Raw genomic sequence first — 27,985 nt, forward strand, 5'->3', positions numbered from 1 at the left:
AGGGATGGTGTTCAAAAGACTTGTAAATAAAGAAACCATAACCTAATGTGTTTCAATACTCTTCTTCCTCGAGGCCCCGCCCCCAATTCGTTGATTTCTTTGAGGATGCTGAAGAGAATGAGAAGGATGTTGGAGATGGTCTTTTTATGCTTTTACAATATTGTAACATTTGGAAAGTGTTGGCATGCCTAGAGCTAGCCTCCCAAGACCTGAGAACTTCCTCTGGGGAGCCAGGTGCTCTCCAAGTGAATCTCTCCTGCCTCCCTGTGTTGAGAAATCCCTGGTGGTTCTATCTGTAATGAATGCCTTCAGCCGGTTCTTATCCACCCTATATTTCCTCCATGTCTTAACCTGCACACAGACACCAGGGCACAAGGGAAATGGGGAGGATGGAAATGTGGGTATTTAGTCCTGGTGTGACATTTCTCTCCCTGTTTGCCTTTTCCTGCCAAATGTCTCCCCTCAGCTAGCATCCTTTTACCAGTAAATGGAGCGAGTTTCCAGGCCCCTGAGGGGTGTGTGCAGAGGTGGTAGAATCAGGATTAAGCTACAACAGAAGCAAATAGGAAGCCTGGCCTATATGTCCACAAGGAAAGCATCATCTTAGGGATGGGAAATGTCAGGGCCTAGTATGTGAGACTTCGCTCCCTCCAACTGACTTCAGCCCAGAGAAGGCCTTGTGGGCCTGCAATGGCCAATGGCCTGACCCAGTCTAACCTTGCTCACCTCAGGACTGAGTTGAGCCCCTCTGAGTGTGCCCTGTGGATCCCTTCAGCAGTAGAGACTAGGTATCATGGCAGAAGTGAATCCCGGAAACCTCTGGGGTTTCCCGTCCAGCTCCAGCTCCCTCTCCGTTCCCTTGGGCAAAAAAAGATGCGGGCTTGCTCTTTGTTTGCTGCCTTTGAACTTCTGCCTTAAATTTGGACATCACCCATAACCTTGAGGGCATGGCTGAAAGGGACAGAACCTTTTGTTGCCCACCCCACCCTCTCTCCAGCCACCCAGGCTGAGGCAGAGCAGCAGAGAGGGTCTCATTTGAAGAGAGGCCTTCAGCTTCAGACTCTGCTGTTTATTTGTTTGTGTGTTTGTCTAACTGGCACGACAGGAGAAAGCCAGCTGAAAGGGGAGAGGGACAGACCCCCTAGATGAATGTCTACGTTGATAGACAGACACACTGAGAAGACCAAGGACCCTCCTGGGGGGCTAAGGGGGCGGGCAGGGAAGCCCGGTTTAGGAAAAGACTTCCTTTGGGATGGTTAAAGATTAACCAAAGTCTCTCAAGTTGCTAGAGAGAGTCTAGCCAGAACTGCTTGCAGGCGGGCGGCGGGCGGGTGCGGGTTTGATTTCTGAGCCCTATAAAAGCCCATCCTCCGATGGCTGTGACAATGTGGTCGTAAACCCGTCCCGGGCCGGCCAATTTGCATATTTGGAATGCGCCGCTATAAACCCGGCTGGGGTTTTGCAGCAATTTCTTAGATGTAAAAATGAGATCTCAATAGCAGCGGGTTGGGCACATTCTCTCCCTCTTTCTCTGCCGGGAGCCAGCTTCCTTTTCTGGGCTGCAGGCTGGCTCTCCAACTTCGCCTAGACCTGCAACAGCCACGAGATGGCGCACTTCCGATCAATGTCAAAGCCGCCAGGGAGCCGGGAACCCCAGCGAGATTCTTGGCCTTTGTTCGCTTCTGGTACTAAGAGCAGCACGGTACCTTATTTCACTTTCCCGGCTCCCCTTCGTATTCAAAAATAGGGAACCTCGCGCTCAAGAAGTGATTGGGGTTGTAATTTAAAGCAAAGCGCCTTCACTAGGCCTCTCCACATCGCGGCGTGGAGAAGCTGCTGCCCTTTGGCAGTGATTTCAGAAATGAGTCAAGGTAAGTGGCCACAAGTTTATCAATTTCACTGTAGTAGAGGTGGGGAGGAGTGGGAACGTGGCCGATGGCTAAGCGAAGCTCTAGGCCATGACTGAGTTTGTGGGGTGATGCGCGTTTGCCACCCCCTCCCCCGCGCTCCCCTTGGCTTTCTGTGGTTGGAAAGCGGTGGGAGGCCTAAGTAGAAAAGTTGTCTGTTTTAGCTCGGTGCGCCAGCCTTTCACCCAAGTTTCTCACCCTATGCGATCTTTCGATTTTGCTGAAATATTCAGATCTGAATGCGTTAGGTATGGCCGGAACCCAGGCAAAAGAGAGAATCAGCTCTGGGATTACGTTTCTTCGGAGAGAAAGGGGTGGTAGACTAAGAAAAACAAAATTTCTCCTTGGAAACAACGGTGTGGTCAACATCTGTGGCCTTTGGAGCGGGTTTATTCCCTGGGGCAGCCCGCCAGAGGTTGCCTGTTTTCTCGGAGGTACAGTCTAGAAGTCTGCCTAGCAGGCTAGAAATAAGCTTTGTTCCCAAAAAGGCCATTCAAAGAAGTCCAATTTGGTTGTTTTCTTTTTCTTTTTTTCTCTTTCTCTCTCTCTCTCTTTCTCTCTCTCTCTCTCCCCCCTCTCTCTGTCTCTCTGTCTCTCTCTTTTGAGTATGTTGGAGACAGCCCCGTACTGCGTATTTGGAATGTGGCATCATAACCCTGGCAGACATTTTCCAACAAAATCTCCTAGCCGTTAAAACGAAGGGACTTTGAATTGCACATTTTGCAAATTATACAAAAACACATTAATAAATATCATTATATTTGTTTAAACAGCATGGGGAATTAAGTCTGACCGACCCAGCAGGCATTTGTTCAAGGCTTTCATAAAAACAAGTTTTAAATAACCAAAGTGCTTGCATTTTTGTAGGCCAGATTTAAATCTTCCTTTTTTGCCATATTTAAATTTTTATCTTATTATATTTCCATTTGTTTCTCGAAGGAATTTCTTTCTCTTCCCGAATAAACCACGCCGTCCCTGAGTAAAAGGAATTTTAGAACAAATCGGTGCTGCCCCTGTTCACGTGTGTGTGAGCAAAAATCGTGCTTATGAACCGCTAGTTTTGTGATGCATGGGCTCCAAAGCCGTGCCAGGAAAAAAAGCAACTCTGTGCAGAAATGAGGCCCCACTCTGTGAACTGCAGTGGGTAGCAACTCTCCTTACAAGCCTGAGCTGCCTCCGGTTTAAGACCAGGGCCATGTCTTTACCTACAAAACTAAGAACACTGGTACTTCAAGACTACTGACAAAAGGCCCCAATACTTCCCCCACTAAGGGGCAAGGGCCATCTTGAGGGTTGGATTTAGAAAAAGAAAAAAGAAATAAAAATATTTAACCTAAGGATATATTGAACCTGGTAGACAAGAAAAGAAAAAAACCCCACACATTGAAAAACCCTGAAAAAGGCAACACTCTTAAAGAACAAGAAAAGATTATTGCTTCTAGAAAACAATCTAGTTTTTCATAAATGTATAAATGGGAGAATTTCTGAAATTTTGTTAATGCTGGACATGCTGAAACTGTATTAATTTTCCTCCATGAAGCTGCAATCCAGCTCTACACCCTCTAGATAATCTGGAGCCCCCCCCCAAAAAAAGCACTGAGAATGATCTTTATATACAAACTAATTTATATTTCATTCTCAGGACCTAGGGGTATTTTGCTTTTTGTTTTGTTTGCTGTTTGTTTCGTTTTGTCCTAGTGACAAACTCAACTTATTTTCATAATAAGAATATATTTGGGGGCCTCACAAGGGCCTACACAGGAAGAGGAATTGGTGATCAAGTCAAATGCAGAGTAATCCTCAAACTTTCTTGATTCATGCGTCTGGCATTTCCCATGGAGAGAATGGATCTTATCTCCAGGTAGAAACCCCGCAATATTTACTCCTGAACAAACACAGACTGTGGCGGTGGTGGCGACAGCAATGTAATTGCTGCAGTGGTCTGGTTAAGGACAGCAGGCACCAAGGGTTTTAGGTCAAAGGCATCTACTGAAGGAAAAGGGAATTCTGCAGCTGAAAGGAAGGGCAAAGGCGAAAAGAAAGAAAAGGGAATCACTCTACTTAATCCCTTAAGGGGGGGGGGGGGATGGCGAATCTCCTGAAAGCCAAGGAGCTCAATAAACAAAATATTTTTTATTGTGGAGGCTAACACCTCATTGTTGTGGTTTAGGGAGACACTGGAGCCTTCAGGGTGGCTGAGGGGAGCCTTGGGCTCCAGACCAAGAAAGCCGAGCAGGCACTCAACCCATCTTCCACGTTTAACTGAGTCATTATATTTACTCTGCGACAGCCATATCAGGCCAGTCCGCCAGATACCTCACAGTATCCCACGGTAGGCTGTCCTGTTATTCCCTTGCTTAGCAAATCTCAGTGGGAGTAAGACAGAGCGGCCAGTTAGAGAGAGGTTTCCATGAAGGCTTACACACTTAAACAAAGAAAGAAAAGAAAGAGCTCAAATTAAACATGCCGTTTGGTTTCTAACGAGGGGGCAAGTTACTGTTGTGAGCAACATATCTGCTTTTCACAAAGGCTAGTGAAGATCCAAGTGCCAATGCCATGGTCTGCGAGGCTGGTAGCAGACAATCTGATTCTCCCAACCTTTGGCAGAGAAGGCATTTACATGCAGTACTGGAGTTGACTTTTTAACCTTGGTCATCAATAGCAGGCATCTGGATAGCATCCAACCTAGAAGCCCATTTGGCCATCCTACAAGGCCTTGGCTAGGACCAGCCTGAGCTGCCTGCAGCTGGGCACCTGGCTTGTTTTGCCAGACAAATAGGCAGGGGTTACTGAGTCCCATGAGAGTCCTGGATGGAGAATTTAAGGACAAAGCTTTGGGGGGGGGGTGTCTATAAACCCCTTGGAAATGATGGATCAAGTCATGGGAATGCAGATTTGTTTTTTTTTTTTCAGAACTACCCTTAGGTACTCAGAGGACTCCCTGAAACCTTGGAAGGTTAAGAAAGATCCCTTATCTGTGTCAGCGTCTTTCTTTTTATTCTTGTAGCCTCTGCTATCTCAAATACTCTCTCCAATGGCCACCGGTCCCTTAAAAGTCACTACCAGTGAAGCTCCTTTTTACATGACTGGGATAGCAGAGGGGTCTAACCCTGATCCACAAGCCTGCTGGCCTGCTGCTGCTCCTTTTCCTGAAGGAACATTCAGCACTTTCTCACATAGCATCTCTCGCCAGAGAGGTATCTGAATCCGCTGAAGAGCAAAGTGCCCTTTTTCTGGCAGCCCCCCAGCTTCCGGGCATTTTCAGGTGACAGACTGAACACAAGTCCCACCTGTCTGGTGAACAGAGGAGGGACCAAGCACATCCTGGAAGCTTAAGGGAGAGCCATTGACTTCAGTGCTCTGGAGCTCTGCAGACTGGTGGTTCTCTTGCTCGCTAGGCCTACCCAAGAGAAAATTTGCCTTGGCCTTGGACACAGAAGCAAAACAGATAGTTAATGTTTCACACAGACCCAGATTTTAGCTTCCAGAGTGGCTAATATAGATTGAAACTTCCAGCTGCAGCGGGCTGATGCTCATGGGTGTTCGTTCGTATTCTCTTTCTCTCTCCCCTTTTCTCTCATCCCTTTCTTCATCTTCCTTCCTTCCTTCTTTCTCTCCCCATTTCTTTCTTTTGCATTCAGATGCTTAGATACCCAGCCCTCCCAGACAGTCACCTTGGGGGGGGGGGGGCAGAGGTAGAAGGGACAGGGATACCTCGCTAGCCAGTGTTAGCAGAAGCCCTGATTCCTGGGCGGCGGCTGGCCAAGCAGCGGCAAACAACCCCAGTCGCTGGAATCTCAGGAGCCAGAGGCTGGCCGCTATGTGTTTTCACTCTCAGGGTCCTCACAGGGTCGTCGTTGTCCAGTGGTTGGATTCATTCTGGGAGAAACCAGAACACGATCATCTAAATGTAAGAGTCTTTCTCTGCCGTTTGCAGAGGCCTGAACAATGTAGTTTCTGGGATCTGGGCAGTCAGCAACACTCCTGTTCCTAGTGGAGCTGGCAGGCCTAGGGCGTCCTGGAGACCTCATAACCTTGTGGGTTACAGGTCAGGGGCAAAGCATCAACTAACTGCACAAGCTCCACTGGATCCTGCTGGAGAAGGTCACAGTTCCTGAGCTTGAGATGAGGTGCACACATAGGGGTTAGCAGGTCCCAGGTTAACCACTTCCAATCACTTTAAAAAGCACCCCTGAGTAGGACCCAGTGTCTGCTAAGCAAAGCTCCTGGTCTCTGGAGTCTCTTATAATAGGGCCCAAACCCAGCTTAACCTTCCAGCGAATGGATCGCCCTCATCACCACCTTGTTAAAATGTGCACGCTGTACTACAAAATGGCTGGAACAAGGGCTGCTCCAGCCACGTCTTTGGGTGGTGTGGTGGGACAGCAAGATAAGAGTGTAGTGACAGGTTTTTATCAGAACCTCAGGGAGGCTAGGAATGCTAAGGCTTTAAGGAAAGCAAGAGAGAAAGCCATGTGGTAAAGGCGTTTGCTGGGCATGTTCTCCCAGGATTTCACCTCCAGTTCTCCCAGTACAGAGAGACCAGAGACCCAAAGCTAATATTCTAGTCCCCCAAAGCAAGTGAGTTTGGGTCTCCTCGGGGGGGTGATGGGGAGTATGCCTTTGACTGGGGGGAAGCCCTTTTCTAGGGTTGCCAGACAGTTGGTTTTCACCTCACGCCAGCTCTGCAAGGTTGTACGGCAGAAATAGAGAGCCATGAACAGATTGAGCATAGGGAAGGAGAAAAATCTTGACTGGCCAAAGGATGGAGTGTGGAAATTGCGAAGACGGAGGAGCCAGGCGGTGATCAGCCAGTGCATTTCGGGCAGTATTCTTTGTACGATGTTCGAGTGGTACTAGCTAGCTTCCAGTTCACTGAGGATTCTGGACACTCCGAGGGTCTTAACAGCCTTAGGACCACGCCAGTCACATTGGGGAGCCAAATTTAAGAACTAGGATCAGCTTCCAGAAATGAATAGAACGAAGAGACAGAGACAGGGCCTGCTTAAGTGATCAAGGGACGACAGGGACTCATGGCCACTCCTGCAGACATGGGAGCACCCAAAGATGGCTGGGGTGCACATCATAAACACCCCACTTGTTAAGAGCCTAAGGCCTCAGGGCGCTTCCAAATATATTCTTTGTGGGAGGGGGGCAGTTTGCAGACTCAAGAGCCAGTTCTCCTGACCACCACTTTGAGGCAGCCCCCACAGTTCTGGCCTTCGGGCCATAGGTGTCAGGCGTGTGTCTTCTGGCCCATCAATACAGATTACATATTTATATCAATCGCGGGCTTCGAGGGCGCCCTCGGAGAGCGGCCCTGCGCCTACGAAACCAAACTGGGAGTGGTCGCGTGGAAACTCTGGCTCGGGATTGGCTGCGGGCGCCCGCCGCGGTGCGGGGGGATTGCTAATCGTATTCAGCATGTTTTGCACAAGAAATGTCAGCCAGAAAGGGCTATCTGCTCCCTTCGCCAAATTATCCCACAACAATGTCATGCTCCGAGAGCCCTGCCGCGAACTCTTTTTTGGTCGACTCTCTCATCAGCTCGGCCAGAGGCGAGGCGGGCGGCGGTGGCGGTAGCGCGGGGGGCGGCGGAGGCGGCTACTACGCCCACAGCGGGGTCTACCTGCAGCCAGCCAGCGACCTGCCCTACGGGCTGCAAAGCTGCGGGCTTTTCCCCGCGCTGGGCAGTAAGCGCAATGAAGCGCCGTCGCCTGGAGGCGGCGGCGGTGGTGGTGGTGGTGGTGGCAGCGGGGGTCTTGGTCCCGGGGCTCATGGCTACGCGCCCGCGCCCCTAGACCTGTGGCTGGACGCGCCCCGTTCCTGCCGGATGGAACCGCCCGACGGGCCGCCGCCACCGCAGCCACAACCCCAGCAGCAGCAGCCGCCCCCGCCGCAGGCGCCCCAACCTCCGCCACAGGCCACTTCGTGTTCTTTTGCGCAGAACATCAAAGAAGAGAGTTCCTACTGCCTCTACGATTCTGCGGACAAATGCCCCAAAGGCTCGGCAGCCGCCGACCTGGCTCCTTTCCCGCGGGGCCCGCCACCCGACGGCTGCACCCTGGGCTCTTCTAGCGGAGTGCCAGTGCCTGGCTACTTCCGCCTGTCCCAGGCCTACGGCACGGCCAAGGGCTTCGGCGGCAGCGGCGGCGGCGGCACGCAGCAGCTCGCCAGTCCCTTCCCTGCGCAGCCCCCGGGGCGCGGTTTCGACCCGCCGCCGGCACTGGCCTCGAGCTCGGCGGAGGCAGCAGGGAAGGAGCGAGCCCTCGACTCCACGCCGCCGCCCACGCTGGTTTGCACCGGTAGCGGCGGCGGCGGAGGCTCGCAAGGCGACGAGGAGGCGCACGCGTCATCCTCAGCAGCTGAGGAGCTGTCCCCAGCCCCCTCCGAAAACAGTAAAGCCTCGCCGGAGAAGGACTCCCTGGGTAAGCAGAGTGCAACCGAGGGCTCAAGTCAGGCGGGCAGACAGACAGACCCACAAGGAAGGAGCAGAGGACCAGGAGCTCGCGCGGCAGCCGCAGGCCTTGGCCCAAGCTGAAGGCAGGCTGACCTTCTGAACTTGTTTTTTAATATTTGGGCGTGGGGACGCTGTAAAAACCCATGTCGGGCTTAGGGCCCCACACCAGGACGTCCATAGCGCTGGCCCCAGCTCACCCAGACTTGGGGGATGAGGACACCAGTGAGCAGCCCTCCTCTCGTGCATGCCCTTTCTTGTGGCCCTGAGTACCCCCAAGCCCTGGTCTCCAGCCCAGCCTGCTCAGCGCGGCCCACGCGGGGGGAGGGGCAGGGAGGAAAAGTGGCTCGCCTGCAGATAGCACGGATGTTTGTAAGGCATCCAAAATAAGCAGCCGCCAGCGCCAATAAATAAGCCCATTAACCGGCGAAGTTCGAGTTTACGATCCCCAGTGCCTTTTTCAAAGTTCCTGGAGGGGCGGGAATCCTTGTTGCAAGAAGAAGAAAAGGCAAATCCCGCCCGGATGCCTGGGCCCTGAACTGAAAACCTAGGAGTGGCCATTTCCCTTCTGCTGGAACTCGTTGTCACCCAACTGCACGCCCCAGTTTCTTGGAGAGACGGGCGGAACAGCCCTTGACCCCAGAATCGGCTTTTCGGGACTTTCCTATTGGCCCAACTATATCCTTCTCCTCTGGCCTAGGGCAATCTAGGAGGCTAGAGTAAGCCTTAGTGAAGCTGCTGGTTTCTCATCCAAATAAACATCCCTTACCCCCAGCCTGGGGGCCGCAGGAAATGCTTCCCTGCCACTGCGTGAGAGGCAGAGAAAGGCGTTAAGTTCAAGATGTACGGCCTTGCCTACTCCGGCCTTTCATTCTCCAAGCGCCCCGCCGAGTGGTGCTAAAACAGGTGCCTGGAAAAAAAGTAGGGGAAAATGTAAATTGGGAGGACCGGGTGTGGATTGGAGGCCCACTCGATTTTGTCATGCCTTTTGGAGGAATTTCTTGTTCTCCGAAAGTCAAAGGAGGGCATAACCCTCTCTCTATGAATTCGGGCATCCCTCTAATGGGAAAGACCCGGAATTCACCCCCCTCGCACAGCCCGAGTGGCCTCGACTTAACCTTCCCCTCTGCATTCTCTTAAACTCCAGGCAATTCCAAAGGCGAAAATGCAGCCAACTGGCTCACGGCAAAGAGCGGCCGGAAGAAACGCTGCCCTTACACGAAGCACCAGACGCTGGAACTGGAGAAGGAGTTTCTTTTCAACATGTACCTTACTCGAGAGCGGCGCCTAGAGATCAGCCGTAGCGTCCACCTCACGGACAGACAAGTGAAAATCTGGTTTCAGAATCGCAGGATGAAACTGAAGAAAATGAACCGAGAAAACCGAATCCGGGAGCTCACAGCCAACTTTAATTTTTCCTGATGAAACTTGCAGGCAACGCCCGTATTTTCGCTTCCAGAGCGCCTGTACCCCTCCTTCTGCCTCCAGCCTCTGCCCCAGAACTCGCACCTGTGCCGGAGCCCCATTGCTCCCTTCCACACTCGCCGTCTCCCAGGCCGTTTCGTCTGTGCAGGGCTGGTTTGTTCTGACATTTTGTTTCTTTGTCCGTTTGCTTGGTGTTGGTTTACTTATTTTCTGGGGGAAAAAGCCATATCGCTAAAATTCTATAGAGATTGAGATTGTCCTCACTGTCAAGTCCTGACTGGGCTGAGTTCGCTGCCTCGGGGGTTCCTACTGCTAGTACTGCCCCAATTCTCCTACTCAGATCTGCTTTCCTGCTCAGCCCTGGGTAAACTTAGCCGGAAGCCCTAGGTCCCATTGTCGGCGCTGAGGTGTCTGGCCTGAGGTCAATGGTGCAAGGAGCCGCCACCGGGTTCGCCAGCCTGGAGTGCTGGGCTGTGTTTAATCAGCGAGTACAGGCCTGATTTCTCTTTTCTTCCTTCTTTTCTTCCTTGGCCGAGAGCAGAATATTGAAACATGGACATGCAGGTTAGCTATAGGGCTTGACCTGGCTGATTGGAAAAAAAAATGAGAAAGAAATAATCAGAAAGATTAACTTTTTCCTTCCTGTGTAAGATCTCCCAGCTTTAAAAAAAAAAATAAATAAATGGCCAAGTGAAGGAACCTTCTCTTCCCGTTTGCCTAAGGTCTTGCTTGCCTGACTAAAATCCCTCATTTACCTTTGAATTTCCATGTCCTGGCTGTTGATAAATAATGCAGGTTTGTTTATACATGTGGAATTAGTGGATTTTTGCCATTAAAACTGTTGCCATTTGGTAACACTCGAGAAGCACACCATGATTCTCCCTATCTTATGGAGTTGGGTTTTTTTGTTTTGTTTACTTTTGTTTTGCTTTAATTCACTTTTGTTGTTGTTGTTCTGTTTCATAGGCTTTCTGAAATTCATGGGAGCCTAAGTGGGCTGGGGCAAGCAGATGAGAGAAGGGAGACATTGTTTGGATTTTCTTTATACTGTGAAGTTACATGCATAAAAGGGTCAAACCTGTAGGTGCAGAAAAAGAAAAAAAACTATAAGTACAAATCTGTATAAATGTCTATTATTATGAAAAATTGCCAATCTTGTTTAAGCAAATGCATTCTATCGTTATTATAAATGTTAGTTTTAGCTTTATTTACTTCAAATCTTAAATCAGAATAAATTAATATTGTATTGCTGCTGTGCGTGGAAAAAAGATGATGTTTATGTTCTTATAGAATAAAAGCTGTGGAATGAAGCTTTTTAATTTTACCTCTTTTTTGATTTCTTATCTTCACCTTCCACTTTATCCTGTCCACCACTTTTACAACAGGAGGGCTAGCCCGAGCCCCCTGCAATTACTTTAGGCATCTATTTAAATATTACCTAGACGGTCGTAATTTGTCTGGGCCCTATAGCCCTGGTGCCTTAAGGTTTGTCGGCTTTTGTTCAGTTTTATGACTTGCTAGTATATCTGGATTGTGGCTGTCTTGGACCAGTGGTTTCAGTTGAGAGGAGAGCTGCATAGACAGAGGAAGCTAAACAGGATTTCTTTCAGGAGCCCCAGAGAGACTCACAGAGGCCAGTTATTTTGCGGGTGTCCAGGTCCCAGAAGACCCCACGCCCTAAATCCGCGGAGGAGAGCCCACTCACAGCACCACTGGTGCCTGAGGCAGCGGTTAAGTGGACCGGGGCCGAGCTGTCCAGGGTCACCCCCTCCCCCTGCTGGGCCTCCCCCACCTGGCGGCCCTCCGCTAGGCCACGCGTTTCCTGCTCGCCGGAGGTGGGGGGGAGCGACAAAGGGGGGGGGGAGGGTCGCGGGAGCGCGCGCCTCAGCGGGCGGGCGGCTAGGAGGGAGATGGGGGTGGGGAGCGAGAGGCTGCGGGTAGCAAGTCGAAGAGGCCGCGACCAGACACAGGACTGGGCTCGGTGCTGTCCCCTGCGCTTTCCGGTCGTCCGAGGAGGCTGCCGCACAGTTCTGCTTCGTGAAGCTGCAGAATCTAGGGAACCCTGGGCAGGCCGCTTGGTCTCCCCTCTCTTCTCGTCTCCCCTCTTTGCTTTTTCCTCCTCTTTTCTCCTTCCCCCTTCTCCCTTTTTCTCTCTCATTCTCCTAGGCGTACCTTCCTGCGGACCGGTGGCTTTTTCCTCCACCACGGGTTTAGGGCAGTGGCTGGCGCAGGGTGCGGAGGGCTGGTCTGGGCACGATCACAGCGCAGGGCTCTTTCCTTGGTGGCGACGGTGGCGGCAACGGAGGCGGCGGCGGGCGAGGCAGCCCGGCGCCGGCAGCAACAGAACTGGTCGGTGATTTAGGTAGTTTCCTGTTGTTGGGATCCACCTTTCTCTCGACAGCACGACACTGCCTTCATTACTTCAGTTGAAAGCGTCTCCAGGTACCAGCCGGGGTGGCCAGGCCGGCCATCAAGGCCTTAATCGTGCCAGGCCTGCGGTGGCATCCTCGGATCCCCAGTGCAGGAGGAGCTTCGGGTCCTCTGCGCTGTGCCATCCAGCCCGCCTCGCGCTTTGCGCCCCACACCTGGCCCGGGGCAGGTACGGTCAGGTTAGGGGCTGATTCTGGGACGCGGGGGGCGTGGTAAGAATTCTGGACCCCGGGCCATTCAAGGTCAGGGGCGCTCTCTCGCAGTCTGAGCTTTCCCTACTGTAGACCTGCGCCTCTCTGGGGCTCTACCTTCTCCTGCGAGACTGGGCTGGGACTCGGACGCACCACTGTAATCCCGCCTTGAGCCGACGGAAAATTCGTTCGCCCGTAGATCCCCGGGCTGAGGGCTGAGATAGGAGAGTCGGGACCTTCCCGGGCTGCTATCCTGGTCTTGTCGCTTACCCTTCCGTCTGCAAGCACGCCCTCTGCTCCCCAAGTCGCCGCTGTGTATTTCACGTATTTCCATCCTCTTTCCTTCTTTCGTTCTTTCTTATCATTTTCTTTTTCCTTTTCGTTGCTCTTTCCCTTATTTCCGTTTCTTTTTTCTTGTGTCTTGCATCTTTCTGTCCAGTTCTCTGTCTCTCGGTTTCCTTTCCAAATCGCCATTCCCGAGGGGAAAGGGCTAGCTTGGAGAAAGTTTTTGAAGCTTTCATTTTTCTCTCGGTGCACGAGCTTGAGTCTGCTGAGGAAGGGGAGCATAAAGGAGGCTGTTCGTGTACGCGGTTTTTGGCCTGGTGGGCCTCTGCGCAGACAAGGCCTCGGTTACGATCACGACCGGATGGCGGCGGCCTTGCGTTAGCAGCTGCCCCAGAGATCCGTTGAGAGGGTACCCGCGGCGTCTTTGTGTGCCCATACCGAGGGCAGGGAAGGAAACCTTCGCTAGTTCCACTGGTTCGGAAGCTGGAATCAGAGCGGAAGCCCGGCCTAGGTTCTGTGGAGCCTGGTTACCGAAAGAGCTCCCGGCAGGAAGCTTCATGTCAGCTCTGCCAGCTTTACCGGCCCTAACTCGGGCTTTGACCGTGATGAAGGAGCCTCGCTGGGGCCAAGGCTTGACTGCTTGCTGGCTTGCCAGCGGTAGCAGATCCAGAAAACGTTAGCCTAGTCCTGCCCCCCCCCTTTTATCCAGCTGGGTGTTTGGGAAGGAGGCCTTTCCCAACTCCACTACCTTTTAAATGAGTGGAAACAATGCCACATTTAAGAACTAAAAGGACACAGGCTTACGTATTGATTTTAAATCGCAATCTATGAAAGCCACCCTAATCACTCTCAATACAGAAAACTGAAAACAAACCATCCCTTCCCCCCTGCAGCACACTCTCTAGCCTGAGACCACAGAATTCTGTTTCCCTTCCCAGCTCAGGCTGGGAATTGTTTTCCTTGCTGAGCTCAACAACCTGTTATCTGAAATACCAGTACTCCCGGTTCCCGCCAACTCTTCTCTGCCATTTTCTGGATCCGGGTATTGGATTTATTTCAGAGGCCAAGGTTTCAGGAACATTCTCAGTTGGGAATGCGGTGGTTTGTAATTATAACCATTTATTGTTTCTAGATGTGCATTCAAACCCTTTCACATACAAAAGAAAGGAAGAATAAAACGCTAAACACTCTAGCATCCAATCTCTGGGCTTATAAGAACAGTATCTGCTTTTGGGGAATCCTCCCCCTTCTTCCACCAGTAAACAGCAGCTTGACACTCAATGCCTGATATTTATTTTGTAATTCTCCTACTTGGAGACTAATGTTGTTTTAAAAGCTACAACAATAATAATAACAACAACAACAACATCCCATGTCTGCTCTTGGTAAAAAAAAAAAAGCGAAAAGGCAGACAGGCATGCTCTGCCACTCACAGACAGTTTAGAGCAGAGGTGTACGCTAGGGTCATTGCCTAAATGAAAATCTGCACCGCAGAGGACTGCCGGATATTTAGAACACCTTGGACTGTGCTGGGGGTAGGGGTAAGAATGACTTGGAAAATTTTGCAAGAAAAGAAAAATATTAGGGGGAGGGGACTGAGGCAGCAGGGACAAGCCACTTCCAGTTCCTGGTGTTGGCCACTTTCTTCTTTCTGCCGACAAGCAAAGAAGGAGGCTAGTATTCCTGGGGTGGCACAGCCTCCCTGGCTGGAAGAGCCTAATATTGTGGCGATTCCTATCTCCTGGAATGGGAATGTGTTAGAGTGTTGGAAGGTGTTTACTTGAGCTATTTTGTGACAAAGTAGGCAAAAAGAAAGATGGAAGTGTCTTAGGCCAGCCGTTTTGCTTATAGTGAAGTGAGGTAATGAGAAACACACTCTTGGGAGGCGCAGAATTCACACGTGAATTTCATTACACAGTTTCTAGGAGTTGTTGCTTTGTGTTCCGAATTGGGATAGGGTCACCCCCCTCCCCAATGAACAACAGTGGCTGTGGCCTTTTCACTTTCTCTCATCCCCGAAAGATTCTAAGGGGTGAGAAACAACATTTGGCCAAAGGATGAATGAGATTAAAGTCAATGTCCAATGCTCCTCCCGGGAGGATCTGTAGCACTGGACTTGAGCTGTTAGTCGCCTAGTTTTGGGGATCTCTGTTGCTTTGTTTCGCAGAAAACCAAGGCTAGAGACAGGAAGGAAGAAAAAGGGAGGGAGGGAGGAGGAGAAAAGAAAGAGAAGGGAAGAGAGTGGAAGGAATGGAGTGGGGTAGGGGTAAAATGAGGAGAAAAAGATCCGGAAGGGCTCGTACTGGGCCCTGGAAAGGCCACTACCAATGCTGGTGCTCTTCTTTTAGGCTAGGTTGCCCTTCAGCAAAACAAACTCCCCTAGTACTGATGTTTTTCCCCAACTCCGGTCCGGGGAGAGGGCTTACAGATGATGGAGCTGAGAACCGGGTCGCTGGTTGAGAAATCATTCGCTGAACCGCTTGTGCTCAAAGTCGTGGGCCTGGGCCCAGGCGGTGCTTGTGACACAATTAGATCCTTAAACCCTTGCAGGCAGCTGGCAGTTCCCTTCTTGGCAGTTTCTCTGTGGAGCCTTCCCTTGTGGAGTAAGGACGATTTGGGTGCTGTGCAAGCGTCTGACTAACTACTGGTCTAGCAAGGCCCCCCGTAACCCAGTCTAGGTGGTTGTAGCATCGATGGGATGGTGAGACGCGGCAGGGGAGGTGGTCACTCTGTTTGAGGTGGAGAGAGCCTTGTATTTGACTTTTTGAGGCGGGCCTGGGGGGATACTCGCATCTCGGAGGACCAAAAGGATTATTTACAAGGTGCTCACCAACCAAACACAACAGTCTAATTTAACCTTTCCAAGTCCTCATAAATTTTTACAGGGAGCCGCAGTGAGGCAAAAGAATCTGTTGGTTGTTCCTGACTTCCCACCAGCCTGTGTGGCTTCCGAAACAATAACTCCTTATGAAATATCATAAATATAGATTTAAATACAGTAGAGTGAGAATGCGTTTGGCTGCTTTCTTTATGGCTTCAATTATTGTCTAATTTTATGTGAGGGGCTCTGCTAGCAGCACTCGCACGCGGGACCCGCGCCTTCCTGATGGCGTGATTAATTGTGATATAAAATAGTCCGCTTAAGAAGTGTGTGTGTCTGGTGTGTGTGTGTGTGTGTGTGTGTCTGTGTGTGTCGAGGGGGGTGACAAGGCAGAGTACAGAGGCAAGGCCAGATTTGATCTTTTAATCTTCGTTGGCCACAATTAAAACAAACCAGATTGTGGAGCGGCGCGATCCCTTTGCATAAAAACATATGGCTTTTGCTATAAAAATTATGACTGCAAAACACCGGGCCATTAATAGCGTGCGGAGTGATTTACGCGTTATTGTTCTGCCGGGCGGACACGTGACGCGCGTGGCCAATGGGGGCGCGGGCGCCGGCAACTTATTAGGTGACTGTACTTCACCCCCCCCCCCTGGTGCCACCAAGTTGTTACATGAAATCTGCAGTTTCATAATTTCGGCGGGTCGGGTTGGGCCGGTCAGGCGCGGGCTACTGCGATGGCCACCACCGGGGCCCTGGGCAACTACTATGTGGACTCCTTCCTGCTGGGCGCCGACGCTGCTGACGAACTGGGCGCCGGACGCTACGCTCCAGGGGCCCTGAGCCAACCCCCAAGACAGGCGGCAGCACTGGCTGAACACCCCGACTTTAGCCCTTGCAGCTTCCAATCCAAGGCGGCGGTGTTCGGTGCCTCGTGGAACCCGGTGCACGCGGCGGGCGCCAATGCGGTACCTGCCGCCGTGTATCACCACCACCACCACCCCTACGTGCACCCCCAGGCGCCCGTGGCCGCGGCGGCGCCGGACGGCAGGTACATGCGCTCCTGGCTGGAGCCCACGCCCGGCGCGCTCTCCTTCGCGGGCTTGCCCTCCAGCCGGCCTTATGGCATTAAACCTGAACCGCTGTCGGCCAGAAGGGGTGACTGTCCCACGCTTGACACTCACACTTTGTCCCTGACTGACTATGCTTGTGGTTCTCCTCCAGTTGATAGAGAAAAACAACCCAGCGAAGGCGCCTTCTCCGAAAACAATGCCGAGAATGAGAGCGGCGGAGACAAGCCCCCCATCGATCCCAGTAAGTGTCTCCTCCCTGCAAGCCGGCCGCTGCCTCCACGCCGGCCACCGGGATCTACCAGCGTGTCAACTTTCTCTCGAGCCTGCCTTCGTCCTCGATGGGAGCCTCTGGATCTGGGGGTCGAGAACCAGAAGTTGGTGTTTGGAACACCTAAGATAGGGGCCCCAAGTCCAGAGAACTGCGCGGAGCAGTCCGGGTCGGCTGGGGGAAGGGGAGGAGGATGCTGCAGCAAGAGGGGGCGGGGCGGGCGCAGCGAATTGAGCCGAGACCCGCCGCCCCTCTGCTAAACGGCCCAGGCCCAGGACAGACAGACTTTGGGCGGTTCTTCGAAAGCAACGCAGAGAAGTCTTTTGTGCGGCTAGATTGTTTACGAACTGCGGCAGCAACGTCAGCCGGGCAACCTGACCCGGGACGCTGGGGGAGACCTCCGATTCCCTCCACTTCTTGCTTTCGGCCGGTGGCTGCATAAATCCTGCCCAAGACGAGGCTACGGCCTGTGGAGCCACGAGGGGTCCCTTGGCCAGATTTATTCAAATAAAGTGGAGACGCCAGCAAAGGCCTTGGGGCATCCTGCCTCCCGCCTAGCTCTCAAGGCCTTCCGGGAAGGTCAAATAGAGTGGGGACTGTCACAGGGAAGACGGGGAAGGGAGACACTGAAGAGAGAAAGAGCATACTTGTTTAATCTTGCTTCACGGACGCGGGGCAGCCTGCTCTTTGCTTTGCTGGCAAAAAGAAAATGGTTTCCAAATTTCACTCTTTCACAACGTGCAGACTGTGGGAGGAAGGAGAGCAGGGGACGGGAGAGAGGAGGGTGGGGATGGGAGGGGTGCTGGTGTAGGTGACCCTCCGTGGGTCGGTCTGCCAGGGCTCATTGTGTTTTCTCTAACCAATTCAGCAGCATCCTGCACTTCGGCCAGAGACCCCCACCCCCAGAGGCTCCTTCCCACCCTTCCAGGACACGTTCTTCTAAACCAGTGTCTCTCTCCCCTGCAGATAACCCGGCCGCCAACTGGCTTCATGCTCGCTCCACACGGAAGAAACGGTGCCCGTATACAAAGCATCAGACGCTGGAACTGGAGAAAGAGTTTCTGTTCAACATGTATCTCACGAGGGACCGGAGGTACGAGGTGGCCCGGCTGCTCAACCTCACCGAGAGGCAGGTTAAGATCTGGTTCCAGAACCGCAGGATGAAAATGAAGAAGATCAACAAGGACCGAGCAAAAGACGAATGAGCCATGCGGGGCTCATTTAGGAAAGAGCAAGCTAGAAAGAAAAAGAAAGGACTGTCTGTTCCCTTCTCCCTCCTCTCCCTCCATCCCACCGGCTCAAAGCGGCTCTAAACCCCAGGCCTCATCTCCCCCTGGCAGTCCCTGCTCAGGCTGGCTCATAGGCCTGCCGGCTTTATTGGAGGAGGTATTGTACGCTTTCCATTTTCTATAAGACACACACACAAGGGAGGGCATTAGCTCTGATGGCTGTACTGCTAGCTTGTATATATATTTAAAAAAAATCTACCTGCTTCTGACTTAAAGCAAAAGGAGAAAAAAAAACTACCTTTTTATATAAAATGCACAACTGTTGACGGGCTGTATAGTTTTTAGTCTCTGTAGTTAATTTAATTTGCTCTTTGTGTGGCAGGTCACGCTGCCAAAATACTTGAACACTGTGTTTTACTGTGGTAATTATGTTTTGTGACCCAAACTTCTGTGCTGGGTGAGGCACCCATTTGTGATCGTGGAAGCTAGAATTCGATTTGAACTCAGGTTGTTTAGGGGGAAGAGAAGCAGTTGCATTGCGTATAGCTCTGTAGTGGGATACTGTGTAACTAGACTGTGCACTAGCTGTAAGGATTTCCCAGTGAAATCAGATTCAGAAAGAGAAGGCAGGTAGTTCTCCAGGACGCAGAGATTCACCATTTCTCTCCTTTTGAAATGTGGGCATCCTCATCTTTACATGTTCCAGGTTCCAGTCTTGTCCAATGTATATAGAATCTCCATATTAAAGAGACACGCTTAATCAGACAGGCTTGAGAATTGTTTTCGCACCAGAGGAGAAATAAGGAATTTCGGAGCTATACATATGTGCAGAGGGTTACTACCTATGGTTTACGCTTAATTTTAATTGGGGGGGGGAATGAGTGCTTATTGTAATGGAGTTAATCTTATTGATAATAAATTATACACCATGAAACCGCCATTAGGCTACTGTAGATTTATATCCTTGATGAATTTGGGGTTCCCATCTGACTGAACGTACACTGTATATTTTGCAATAGTTACCTCAAGGCCTACTGACCAAATTGTTGTGTTGAAATATTTAACTTTTGCCAAATAAAATATATTGATTCTTTTACTTTGTGCGGATCTGTTCTTTGTACCTTCTTTTTCTGGGTCTATTTTCTGGGTGGAGGCAGGGCTGAGATGAAGGGAAAAGAACCGTAATTCTGTCTTCAGCAAGGTGCTTGAGCTGGCATCTGCGGTAACCAGTTCGGCCAGGCCTAAACTCTCCCGACTCATCCAGTTACTGGGTCGGGTCGGTAGAAGCAGGGGCAGAAAGCGGTGGGAGGCGGGGGACACAACTCGGGCAAAGCCAGTCACTTGGGCCTCGTGTCTTATTTGTCAGAAGGCAAGAGAGGCATCTGAGGTCCTGGACAGAAGCACTGGGCAGCGGTGGCCAGCAGCGATGGAAAAGTCTTTTTTTTTTTTTTCCCCATTTTGGTGCCTCAAAAAAATTTCCCAAACCTGAACCCACAAAAAGGACTGGGGCCTTTGGAAGTAGAGTGGTCGAGTTGAGGGGCGCAGGACCAGAAGCTGAGGGCCTGTGGCCTGCTCTGAAGAGATGAATGGGAGCCAGATATGGACAATGAAGTGGGCCCTTGATATATTCGGAGCTTTCCAGGAGATGGAAAATCTGCACCCCTCCTGCCCCACTGGGTCCTGCCAACCGGTCCAGGGTAGGTTGGGAGGGGAGACAGTGTCAGTGTCCTACACTGCTACGCCACCTCCGGAGCTTAAGTCCTCACAGAAGCAGGCCTTAGCAACCGACAAGCCCCAAAGTGCCATAAAAGAAAATGAGGGCTGTTACCCTTTATGGGGTGTAAAGGGCTGCGTGGGGGGAACAACTACAATTTCGGAGGCTCAAGCGCCTTCCAGATGAAGCCAGAGGATTCTGCGTTGTTTCTCCCCCAAACTCCTTTTCTTCACAACTCTCCCCCCTCCCTGCCCCGCAATGTTGACTGTCTCCTAGTCTCCTAATGCGAGAAAGGGGTATCAGGGCGCCGGTGGATGGGGCGCCCCCACCCCCAATGCGCCGCCAGGTTGGCATGCCCTCTGTTGTTGCAGACAGAAAGAACTTCAAAGCCTGGGCAGTAAGGGTGTGCCATAAAGGAAGGTCTGCGAACTGTCTGGAATTCGGCTCTTAATGAGTTTACAACTGTCCAGCTCCAATTAGGGTATCCCACCAAAACCCTTTCATTTGTTTGCTCTGTCTGCCTCCGATAAAGAGACTGCGGAAACAGCCTCTTTTATGGGCATTGCCCTTTTTGCAGCATAGATTCCCGGCTCCCCGAGGATCCTGGGGGACAGGGCCCTCGCTCCGCCCATGGGAGTGGGACACTGGTGGGGTCACCGGCGCTGCCGAAGTTCACGCGGGCCCGAGCCGCTGCGGCTGCAGTGCCAAGAAAAATCCAGGAGATGGCAGTGTGGCTCCACGCAAGAGGCACTCCAGCCGCCATCTCCCGCCGCCGCGACCTAGGAAGCTCCTAAAATGTCGACTTGAAACGCGCCTTTCTGGAATGGGATCTGCATGACCAGCAGTCGTTTATTTTCTCTGCTGCTCATGCCAACCTGAAAGCCTCCCGGGGACACAAGCATGCGCCGGGGCTTGCCTGACCGCCGGCGCTCGCTTCTCTCATCTCAGGCTCTATTCCGAGACCACTGCATTGTGTGGGAGCCGTGGTGAAGAAGGTGCGGGACTGCAGCTCAGAGAGCAGGTTCCATTCCAGGGTCACAGTCCCCAACCCAGCAGTGACCTAGGGGTAGCGAGGCACGCGGGGACAGTCATTCACGATGGACGGACGGACGGACAAACAAGAGATCGAAAACCTACAGCCCCAGGACTAGATGACCCCACAAAGAAAACACCCAGTGACCACGGGTTCCACCGACCCTCGAGGCCCGAAACCTGCGCCCTGGTTTAGGGCCTAGCGGGCCAGCACCAGAAAGAGAGTGAGAGAGCACAGACATCAGGACTCGGCCGGTTTGAATACCTGACTTTAAAATTCGGCGGCTGAAAATTGGTTAGTTATGAAACCGTATTTGGTGGTTGTCTAGTGTAGAACTGCCGCGAATTTTGGCCGCGCTGGGGTAACTCAGAGCATACACTAGGAACTGTATTTGAAAATAAATGATATGTTTAAATAAGTAGAATAACACCGGAGCTCCAGGACTGGCGGTCATGAGGTTGAAATCGCCCTTGTTTCTCTGGCAGAGATATTTGGCAATGGAATACCAAGGCTACTGTGGCTGGCGTCGCCGGCTGTGGAAGCTAAAAGCAAAAAAATAAAAAATAAAAAAATAAAAAAACCCAATCCACTCCCAGCCTACTTTTAATACTAGATACGGGGACATACTCTGGAGCAAATGCGGCCGGGGTGCGAGGATCAGCCCCCGGTGTAGGATGGTTTTGGAAAGAAAGCACAGGAGTAGACAGAGAACCAGTCTTTCGAAGCGCTGCAAGTAAAGGCTGGGCTGTGCATTTATTTGGGTCGTAATAGTCTCGGCCAAACCCACAAAGAGCTGACGACTCGCATCTCCGTGCTGAACACGTTGTAAAACTAGGGACTCGATTTTGGCTGACACCTCTCCTGGGTCTCCGTGTGTGTGTCTCTCTCTCTCTCTCTCTCTCTCTCTCCCTCCCTCCCTCCCTCCTACTCCCTTTTTAAAATCTTCCTATATCCACGTGGGCATTACAGACACACAGCATGATTGTATTTCTGTATGTAACACACACTACTTCACAGCCTGTGCTTGTAAGAAGGGCTTTATAGCTTCCTGGAGAGTCACCGGTGCTCGCCTACCCTAATCCTCAGAAAGCTTTCTTTATGTAACTGCAAATAAGCGGCGAACCCGCTAACCAGTGGGCACAAATAGAAGCTTTCATTTATATAACAATGAAAGCCACAGGTTGGGGGCACTCCTTCTCTCAGCCGATCACAGAGGCCCCAGGTAGGTGCGGGCCTCTAGAGGCTCAGAGGCCTGGTGAACTGCCTAGGCCGGCAGCCTCCCTTGCCCTTGGCCGACTGGCGGCCGGCAGGCTGCTCTCTGGTTTTCGCTACTTGAGAGGCTTCATCCAGGCAGGACCCGGCAAGAAACCGAGCTTATTTTTTCCGCTTCGGGGAGGAATTGATGTCCGCATCCAAGCTACAATTCGCTTGCCAGGTGGGGGACAGAAGCTGAAGCCAGCAGTCTATGCGGGGGAGAAGGATAGAAACCTTTAAAGACCCCAAACTCGGAACCATTCGACTCTCTAGAAAATGCCATTCTCTGTCAAGGGCTGAGTTTATATTCTATATCTAGATTTAAACATTGAGGACTATTTGGCGACAGGAAACACAGGAAGCAAACTCTGACAGTAGGTCTGAGACCTAAATCTGGGAAAGCGTTGAGAAATATTTAGATTGTTTTGCAGATTAAAAGCTGGTTTATAAGGCGTCTTCTTCAGGGCCTGAGTTGAATAGTATGTGAATATTATCATACTGAGAAATAAATTTCTGTCAAATAAATAGGGAACCAATGGCCAGAGAACGTAGAATTAAATAGGCTTTATTGAGAGTCTGATTTTGTCCAGACTTTTGTGTTGTGAAGTCTAGCCAGAGAAGAGAGACTCAGAAACGAAGGGAAGGTTTTCGGTGACCTCGAGACCCCTGCTCAGATGGAAGACTTGTGCTCACAAGTGCCAAGGCCTTGAAAGCAGCAGAATTTGGACCATATTTGGCCGTGATAAACGGGGACAGAGCCTCTTGCCCGGACTCCTTGGTCGTGTCCGTGCCAAATACAGACGACCTTCCAAGGCGTGTGAGTGTGATTTTTCCTGGGACCCCTCAAATCGCTCCGTACTCTGGATGTCAGGCCTCTTCTAAAGGAAGGTTCTACTTTCACATCATCGTCGCTTTAGACTGCGCCAGTCGCCAGAGTCTAGACAGACCGCGGCAGCCTGCCTAGCCTTTCACTTTGCGCCTTGCTTAGTGTCACCCCAGGAACAATTTATTGGTCTAAAGCCGCCTAATTTCTCCACTTTGATCTCCTAGCCTTCTTTTTGTTAGCTTCGTCTTCCTTTAGCTTTTTTAGAATTTTATTTCTCTGTTACAAGACGCTGTTATTTGGATTCTCCCCCCTTCCTGTTTTACCCCCTCTGTTTCCCATCCTGATCCGCCATAAAGGGGATCCCGGATATTGTCGCCCTAGGGTTCCTATGCTCCGGGGGAGATAGCCCAGATCCCACCTGCCCTCCTCCCTACCAAAGTCTGGCACCCTTTGCTAGGTAGGTGCTGGGGCTCCCTTGTAGCGGGATTTGAACCGTCCTTCCTCTTTTGTGCTTCCAAGATCCCCTGAGAGGATGCGGTGAACCGGGGGAGGGGGGTAGCCTGGACCTACTGAAAGTGATAAGAAAATGCTTTGTACACCAGCAACCAAACTCTATAATTTAGAGGAGCATTTCCGGGGCAATTCCATTGTGAAGTCGGGTTTATGATGTGCAATCGAGTTGAGCAGTAAAAGGTGGCCAATCTTCCAGCACGGCCTGGGCAGTTTATGAGGCGTTTAGGGAAAGAGTTCACCCAAGTATCCTTCAGAGAGCGGTGGGCAGCAGGGCCTTCATCTGATCTATCACTGCTGGGGGTCTGAAGCCCCGCAAGGTAGGCGCCCAGGGTGAGAGACTGCGTTTGGGAGAGAATGAGACTGCCTTTGTGCAGAAAGAAAGAAAGAAAGAAAGAAAGGTGAAGTTGTGAGATCCAGTTGGCCCTTGAGAGGGTTCCTTATTTGCTTTTTATAGTCTCCTAAAAAACCGGGGTTCCGCCGTGGGCTACAGCCCCAATCCCTGAGACACCCCCCCTTTTCTCTCTAAACGAGCTTTAAAAGTCTGTTTCCCGGCCCACAAGGTGGAGGTCCAGGGGTAAATTGGTTGAAAGCTGCTCCAAACCTTTCATTATGAAGGATGTATTTAGAAAATTGTGGGCTCAAGCTTCCAAGCTACGGGAGGATGACCCAGTCTTCCCGTGATCCGGGGGTAACACCAGGGGTTGTGGGAAGGACAAAGGGGGTGTTGAGCCACCTACTGGATTGCTGAGGGCCAGCCAGGTGCCCAGGAGTGAACGCAGAGAGTCTGCAGGGCGGCGGTGTCCGGGAGGAGGAAAGGGAATCTCATGTTAATAAATCTGTTGGCAAATGAGGCTCATTAATAGATAAATATTTCACTGCTTCCTTTAGAGCGGATAAACAGTGCTCCGCCGATTAAAGAAAGGAAGCTGGGAGACATTGACTTTATTCAAACCACATGGTCCCAGTTTGTGGCAGCATTCTCGCTGCTTAGAGGAGACGCTGCGCCTGTGGTGTTTGCCCTGGAGCATCAGATCCGGGCTTAATCGTTCTGCTTAGAGAAAGAGTGGGCAGAGATCTTTCTCTCAAGACCATCTTTGGGCCGACAGGTTGCAGAGACCCTTCAGGGGCTTGAGTCTGCAGAGAGGACAGGGACAGCGGGAATCCACACACTGGATCTGGGGTTCAGGAATCGGTATGAGGTTGGGGGGGGGGGGCGAGCCCTGCTGGACATCCAAAGGCGCGGGCACCGGGATGGGGCTATGACTGCTTCGGGCGTCTGGGGGCAGGCGGGGTGCAGGCCGCTGCGTGGGCCGCGTATTTGAGCCTCTTCCCCTTCCATTCTAGGCGGCCGCCGGCCCGTGGCGCGAGACCACCTGTGAGGGCTGCTGAGATTGGCGGAGGCGGTCATGTGGGCGGTCACGTGCCGCGACGAGCTCCGTCCAAAAGAAAATGGGGTTTGGTGTAAATCTGGGGGTGTAATGTTATCATATATCACGCTACCTCGTAAAACCGACACTGAAAGCTGCCGGACAACAAATCACAGGTCAAAATTATGAGTTCTTCGTATTATGTGAACGCGCTTTTTAGCAAATATACGGCGGGGGCTTCTCTCTTCCAAAATGCCGAGCCGACTTCTTGCTCCTTTGCACCCAACTCGCAGAGAAGCGGCTACGGGCCGGGCGCCGGCGCCTTCGCATCCACCGTGCCGGGCTTATACAATGTCAACAGCCCCCTTTATCAGAGCCCCTTCGCGTCGGGCTACGGCCTGGGGGCCGACGCCTACAACCTGCCCTGCGCCTCCTACGACCAAAACATCCCCGGGCTCTGCAGTGACCTCGCCAAAGGCGCCTGCGACAAGGCGGACGAGGGCGTGCTGCACGGCCCGGCCGAGGCCAGTTTCCGCATCTACCCCTGGATGCGCAGTTCAGGTAGGCGCCTCTGTCCGCCGGGTCGGTGTGCGGGCGGAGCAGAGGGGCGGGGGGGTGTCGGCGCGGGGCGCGGGGAGCCCAGTCTGGCGGCTTCCAGCCAGCGGCCCCGCAAGTCCCTGTGGCGCTGCCTTTCTGGTTTTAATTAGAGCTGAGGCGCCATTGCGTGGAGAGACTCATAGCATTGTATGTAAATGAGGCCCATAAAACTTTTTATGGCCCAATTAATGGGTTCGATCCTCGTAAATTTATTTAACTCCTTTTGCCTTGGAATTTTTACAGTAAGTTTATCCGCTATTCTCTTTCTCATATTCTTTCTCCCCCCCCTCGTCCCCCTTCTTCCTCTTTTTTTCTCTCCCTCAATCTCTCTCCTCTATGTCCTCTTTCCTGTTCTCCGTTCCTTTCTTGATTCCAGCTCTTCCTTCCCTACTCCTTTTCTTTTGGCCAGGCTTTCGTTCTCAAAGGCAAGGAGAGCCAGGACCTCCCGGATGCCACTCACCCCTGTACCAGAGGCCATTTCCAGATCCTAGCTGGACCAAATAGGACAGAGGGTGGGATTGCCACAGGAAGGTCTTGAGCATGGGGCTGCCGAGGAGGGTTGCCCACTTTCTAGCCAGGCTGGAAAGCGGCTTGGCTTGCCTTTGAATGGCAAAAGTGCAGAGTCTCCCACTTGCCACACTCTGTATTTACAATTTCCCTTTGTCAAGGGGAAGCAGGACATTGTAGAAATGTAGCCGGCTGGAAAGGCCGGTTGTAAAGTTGGGATTCTGCTGTAAGGCTCTTCACAGACTGGCTCACTTGTCTGGCCCCGGGGTCTTCCGCTCACACTTCTTCCCCCAGCTCAATTGGGGGTGATGGGGGTTGCGCCTGGGTTTGGGCAGGGTGGAAGGTACAGGCTCTTGGACAGCGGGGTCTGACTAAAACTCTCTTCTGTCCACATCGCAGCCTGATTGTCTGTTTGTCTATATGTCCAAATTTCTGCTCTCAGGACCCGATAGAAAGCGGGGACGCCAGACCTACACGCGCTACCAGACACTGGAGCTGGAGAAGGAATTCCACTTTAACCGCTACCTGACACGGCGCCGCCGCATCGAGATCGCCCATGCGCTCTGCCTCACCGAGCGCCAGATCAAGATCTGGTTCCAGAATCGGCGCATGAAATGGAAGAAAGAGCATAAAGATGAGAGCCAGGCTCCCTCTGTGGCCCCCGAAGACGCGGTGCCCTCCGTCTCCAAGGCAGCTACTGACAAGGCGGATGAGGAGGAAGAGGAAGAAGAGGATGAGGAAGAGGAGGAAGAGGAATAAAGGGCCAGGAACAGGGCCATGACTGCATGGGACAGTCGGAAAAGCGTCTTTAAGAGACTCACTGATTTTAGTTACAAAAATGGGGGGAAATAAAGTGTAAAAAAAGAGAGAGAAAGAGGGAATCAGTCCCCACCCTCATCCCACCCACCCCATCACCCACTCTAGCTCCCAGGGGGAAAGTAGGTCACCTTGGGGACCCTCTCTGCCTCTGAGGACCTCAGTAGATACCCCCAACCCTGGGCCAGTGTTGTGCGCTGGCACAGTCAAAATACTACCTAGCACAGGCCTCCTTGAGAGGCACCCCCAAACTACCTATGGGCCCAACCCAGTGGGCCGCACTCCTAAGAAGCTCCCTCCACATCCTTATAGTGGCAGACACCCAGCACCTGCCCCCCCACCCCTGCAAAACACGTGACCAGTACTACCTACTAGGCCTAAACTACCTACTTTGTGCTGGCTAGCTTTTCTGCTTCACCGTGCCCACTCCTCCCAGGCCAGGCCTTGATGCTTCTAGCGGACAGTCTTTGGGGTCACTGAGGCTTCAATGACAAGGCAATGAGGTTCAGGGACCAGGGCATTGGCTTCTATTTAAATTGAAAAATAATATATTTATTCCAAAGCATACCAAATGCTGCAACCTAGAATCCCTCTTTCTTTGGCTTTGGCACCTCAAGTTCAGGGCCATTACCCCTGTTTCTGGAGGGGAGCATTCCTGAGCTGGCTGCAGACCAGCTTTTGTGGGACTAAGGAGATGTTCCCAGCCTCACTGTTCCCTCCCTTGCTTCTGTGTCCTACTGTTCAGCCATGTATACTTATGCCCAGACTTTTCCTACCTAGGACAGATACTGTATATTTGAACCAGATTTTTTTTTTGGTCATTTCTATAATCTTGGAGATCATTTGTAAAGGAATGTCTTGACTTGGGAAGGATGTTTAAATGGGGTGACTTTGTAGCATGGTGTGTTGTATTGAACTAATTTTGTTGTGGACGGGAGGGGTCTAATACCCACCCCAGTGCCCTTTTTTCCCCCCGTGTTGTCCCATGTCCCCCTTAGACCCAGCCTGGGGTTCAGGGAAGGCATGCTTCCCAGCCCAGTTACCTATGTTTTATGTAACAATAAAGATGCCTGGTGACAAAGAAACACTGACTGCTTTCTTCAGGGGGTTTGGGGCTAGGGGAGGTGGCCATAGCTGAAGGGCAAGCCCTGTCTGCAGGTTAAAGGACCAGAGGGAAGTCAATGTGCAGAAACTGTCCTGGAGTCCAAATTTTAAATATTCATGCATAAATGTGTCATGTCTCTTTTTCCATGTTTTGTGTTTAGATTT

At 51.8% G+C, this 27,985-nt stretch overlaps 3 protein-coding genes across 5 annotated transcripts; all 3 read left to right on the forward strand.

Annotated features, from left to right (window-relative positions):
• Positions 1 to 1,497: 1,497 nt before the first annotated feature.
• On the forward strand, positions 1,498 to 11,081 carry Hoxa10 (homeobox A10). Of its 3 annotated transcripts, XM_041640709.1 has the most exons (3): positions 7,399 to 7,753; positions 7,820 to 8,335; positions 9,512 to 11,081. In XM_041640709.1, exons 1-3 carry the CDS (start codon positions 7,399 to 7,401, stop codon positions 9,784 to 9,786), a joined length of 1,146 nt encoding a protein of 381 aa, XP_041496643.1. In that variant the 3' UTR covers positions 9,787 to 11,081. The 3 variants fall into 3 exon arrangements, with proteins under 3 accessions (XP_041496644.1, XP_041496642.1, XP_041496643.1); XM_041640710.1 differs by lacking the exons at positions 7,399 to 7,753; positions 7,820 to 8,335 and adding an exon at positions 1,498 to 1,871; XM_041640708.1 differs by having other exon boundaries at positions 7,348 to 8,335.
• Positions 11,082 to 16,230: 5,149 nt separating this feature from the next.
• Hoxa9 (homeobox A9) lies at positions 16,231 to 19,153 on the forward strand. The gene is made up of 2 exons (XM_041640711.1): positions 16,231 to 16,833; positions 17,827 to 19,153. The coding sequence occupies exons 1-2, from the start codon at positions 16,257 to 16,259 to the stop codon at positions 18,063 to 18,065; spliced, it is 816 nt and encodes a 271-aa protein (XP_041496645.1). The 5' UTR covers positions 16,231 to 16,256; the 3' UTR covers positions 18,066 to 19,153.
• Positions 19,154 to 24,838: 5,685 nt separating this feature from the next.
• Hoxa7 (homeobox A7) lies at positions 24,839 to 26,659 on the forward strand. The gene is made up of 2 exons (XM_041640631.1): positions 24,839 to 25,357; positions 26,343 to 26,659. The coding sequence occupies exons 1-2, from the start codon at positions 24,982 to 24,984 to the stop codon at positions 26,657 to 26,659; spliced, it is 693 nt and encodes a 230-aa protein (XP_041496565.1). The 5' UTR covers positions 24,839 to 24,981.
• The last annotated feature ends 1,326 nt before the right edge of the window (positions 26,660 to 27,985 follow it).

Source organism: Microtus oregoni, unplaced genomic scaffold (genome assembly GCF_018167655.1).
Source record: "Microtus oregoni isolate MIOR12 unplaced genomic scaffold, Mior012 000064F_ref0000363, whole genome shotgun sequence".
Classification (NCBI taxonomy): Eukaryota; Metazoa; Chordata; class Mammalia; order Rodentia; family Cricetidae; genus Microtus; species Microtus oregoni.

Excerpts from the sequence above, each read along its gene's own strand:
- Hoxa9 (XM_041640711.1), top strand. The coding sequence starts at position 16,257 with ATGGCCACCACCGGGGCCCTGGGCAACTACTATGTGGACTCCTTCCTG. Across the intron at positions 16,834-17,826 it reads CAAGCCCCCCATCGATCCCA|ATAACCCGGCCGCCAACTGG; the intron begins GTAAGTGTCTCC and ends TCTCCCCTGCAG.
- Hoxa7 (XM_041640631.1), top strand. The coding sequence starts at position 24,982 with ATGAGTTCTTCGTATTATGTGAACGCGCTTTTTAGCAAATATACGGCG. Across the intron at positions 25,358-26,342 it reads CCCCTGGATGCGCAGTTCAG|GACCCGATAGAAAGCGGGGA; the intron begins GTAGGCGCCTCT and ends TTCTGCTCTCAG.
- Hoxa10 (XM_041640708.1), top strand. The coding sequence starts at position 7,348 with ATGTCAGCCAGAAAGGGCTATCTGCTCCCTTCGCCAAATTATCCCACA. Across the intron at positions 8,336-9,511 it reads GCCGGAGAAGGACTCCCTGG|GCAATTCCAAAGGCGAAAAT; the intron begins GTAAGCAGAGTG and ends CTTAAACTCCAG.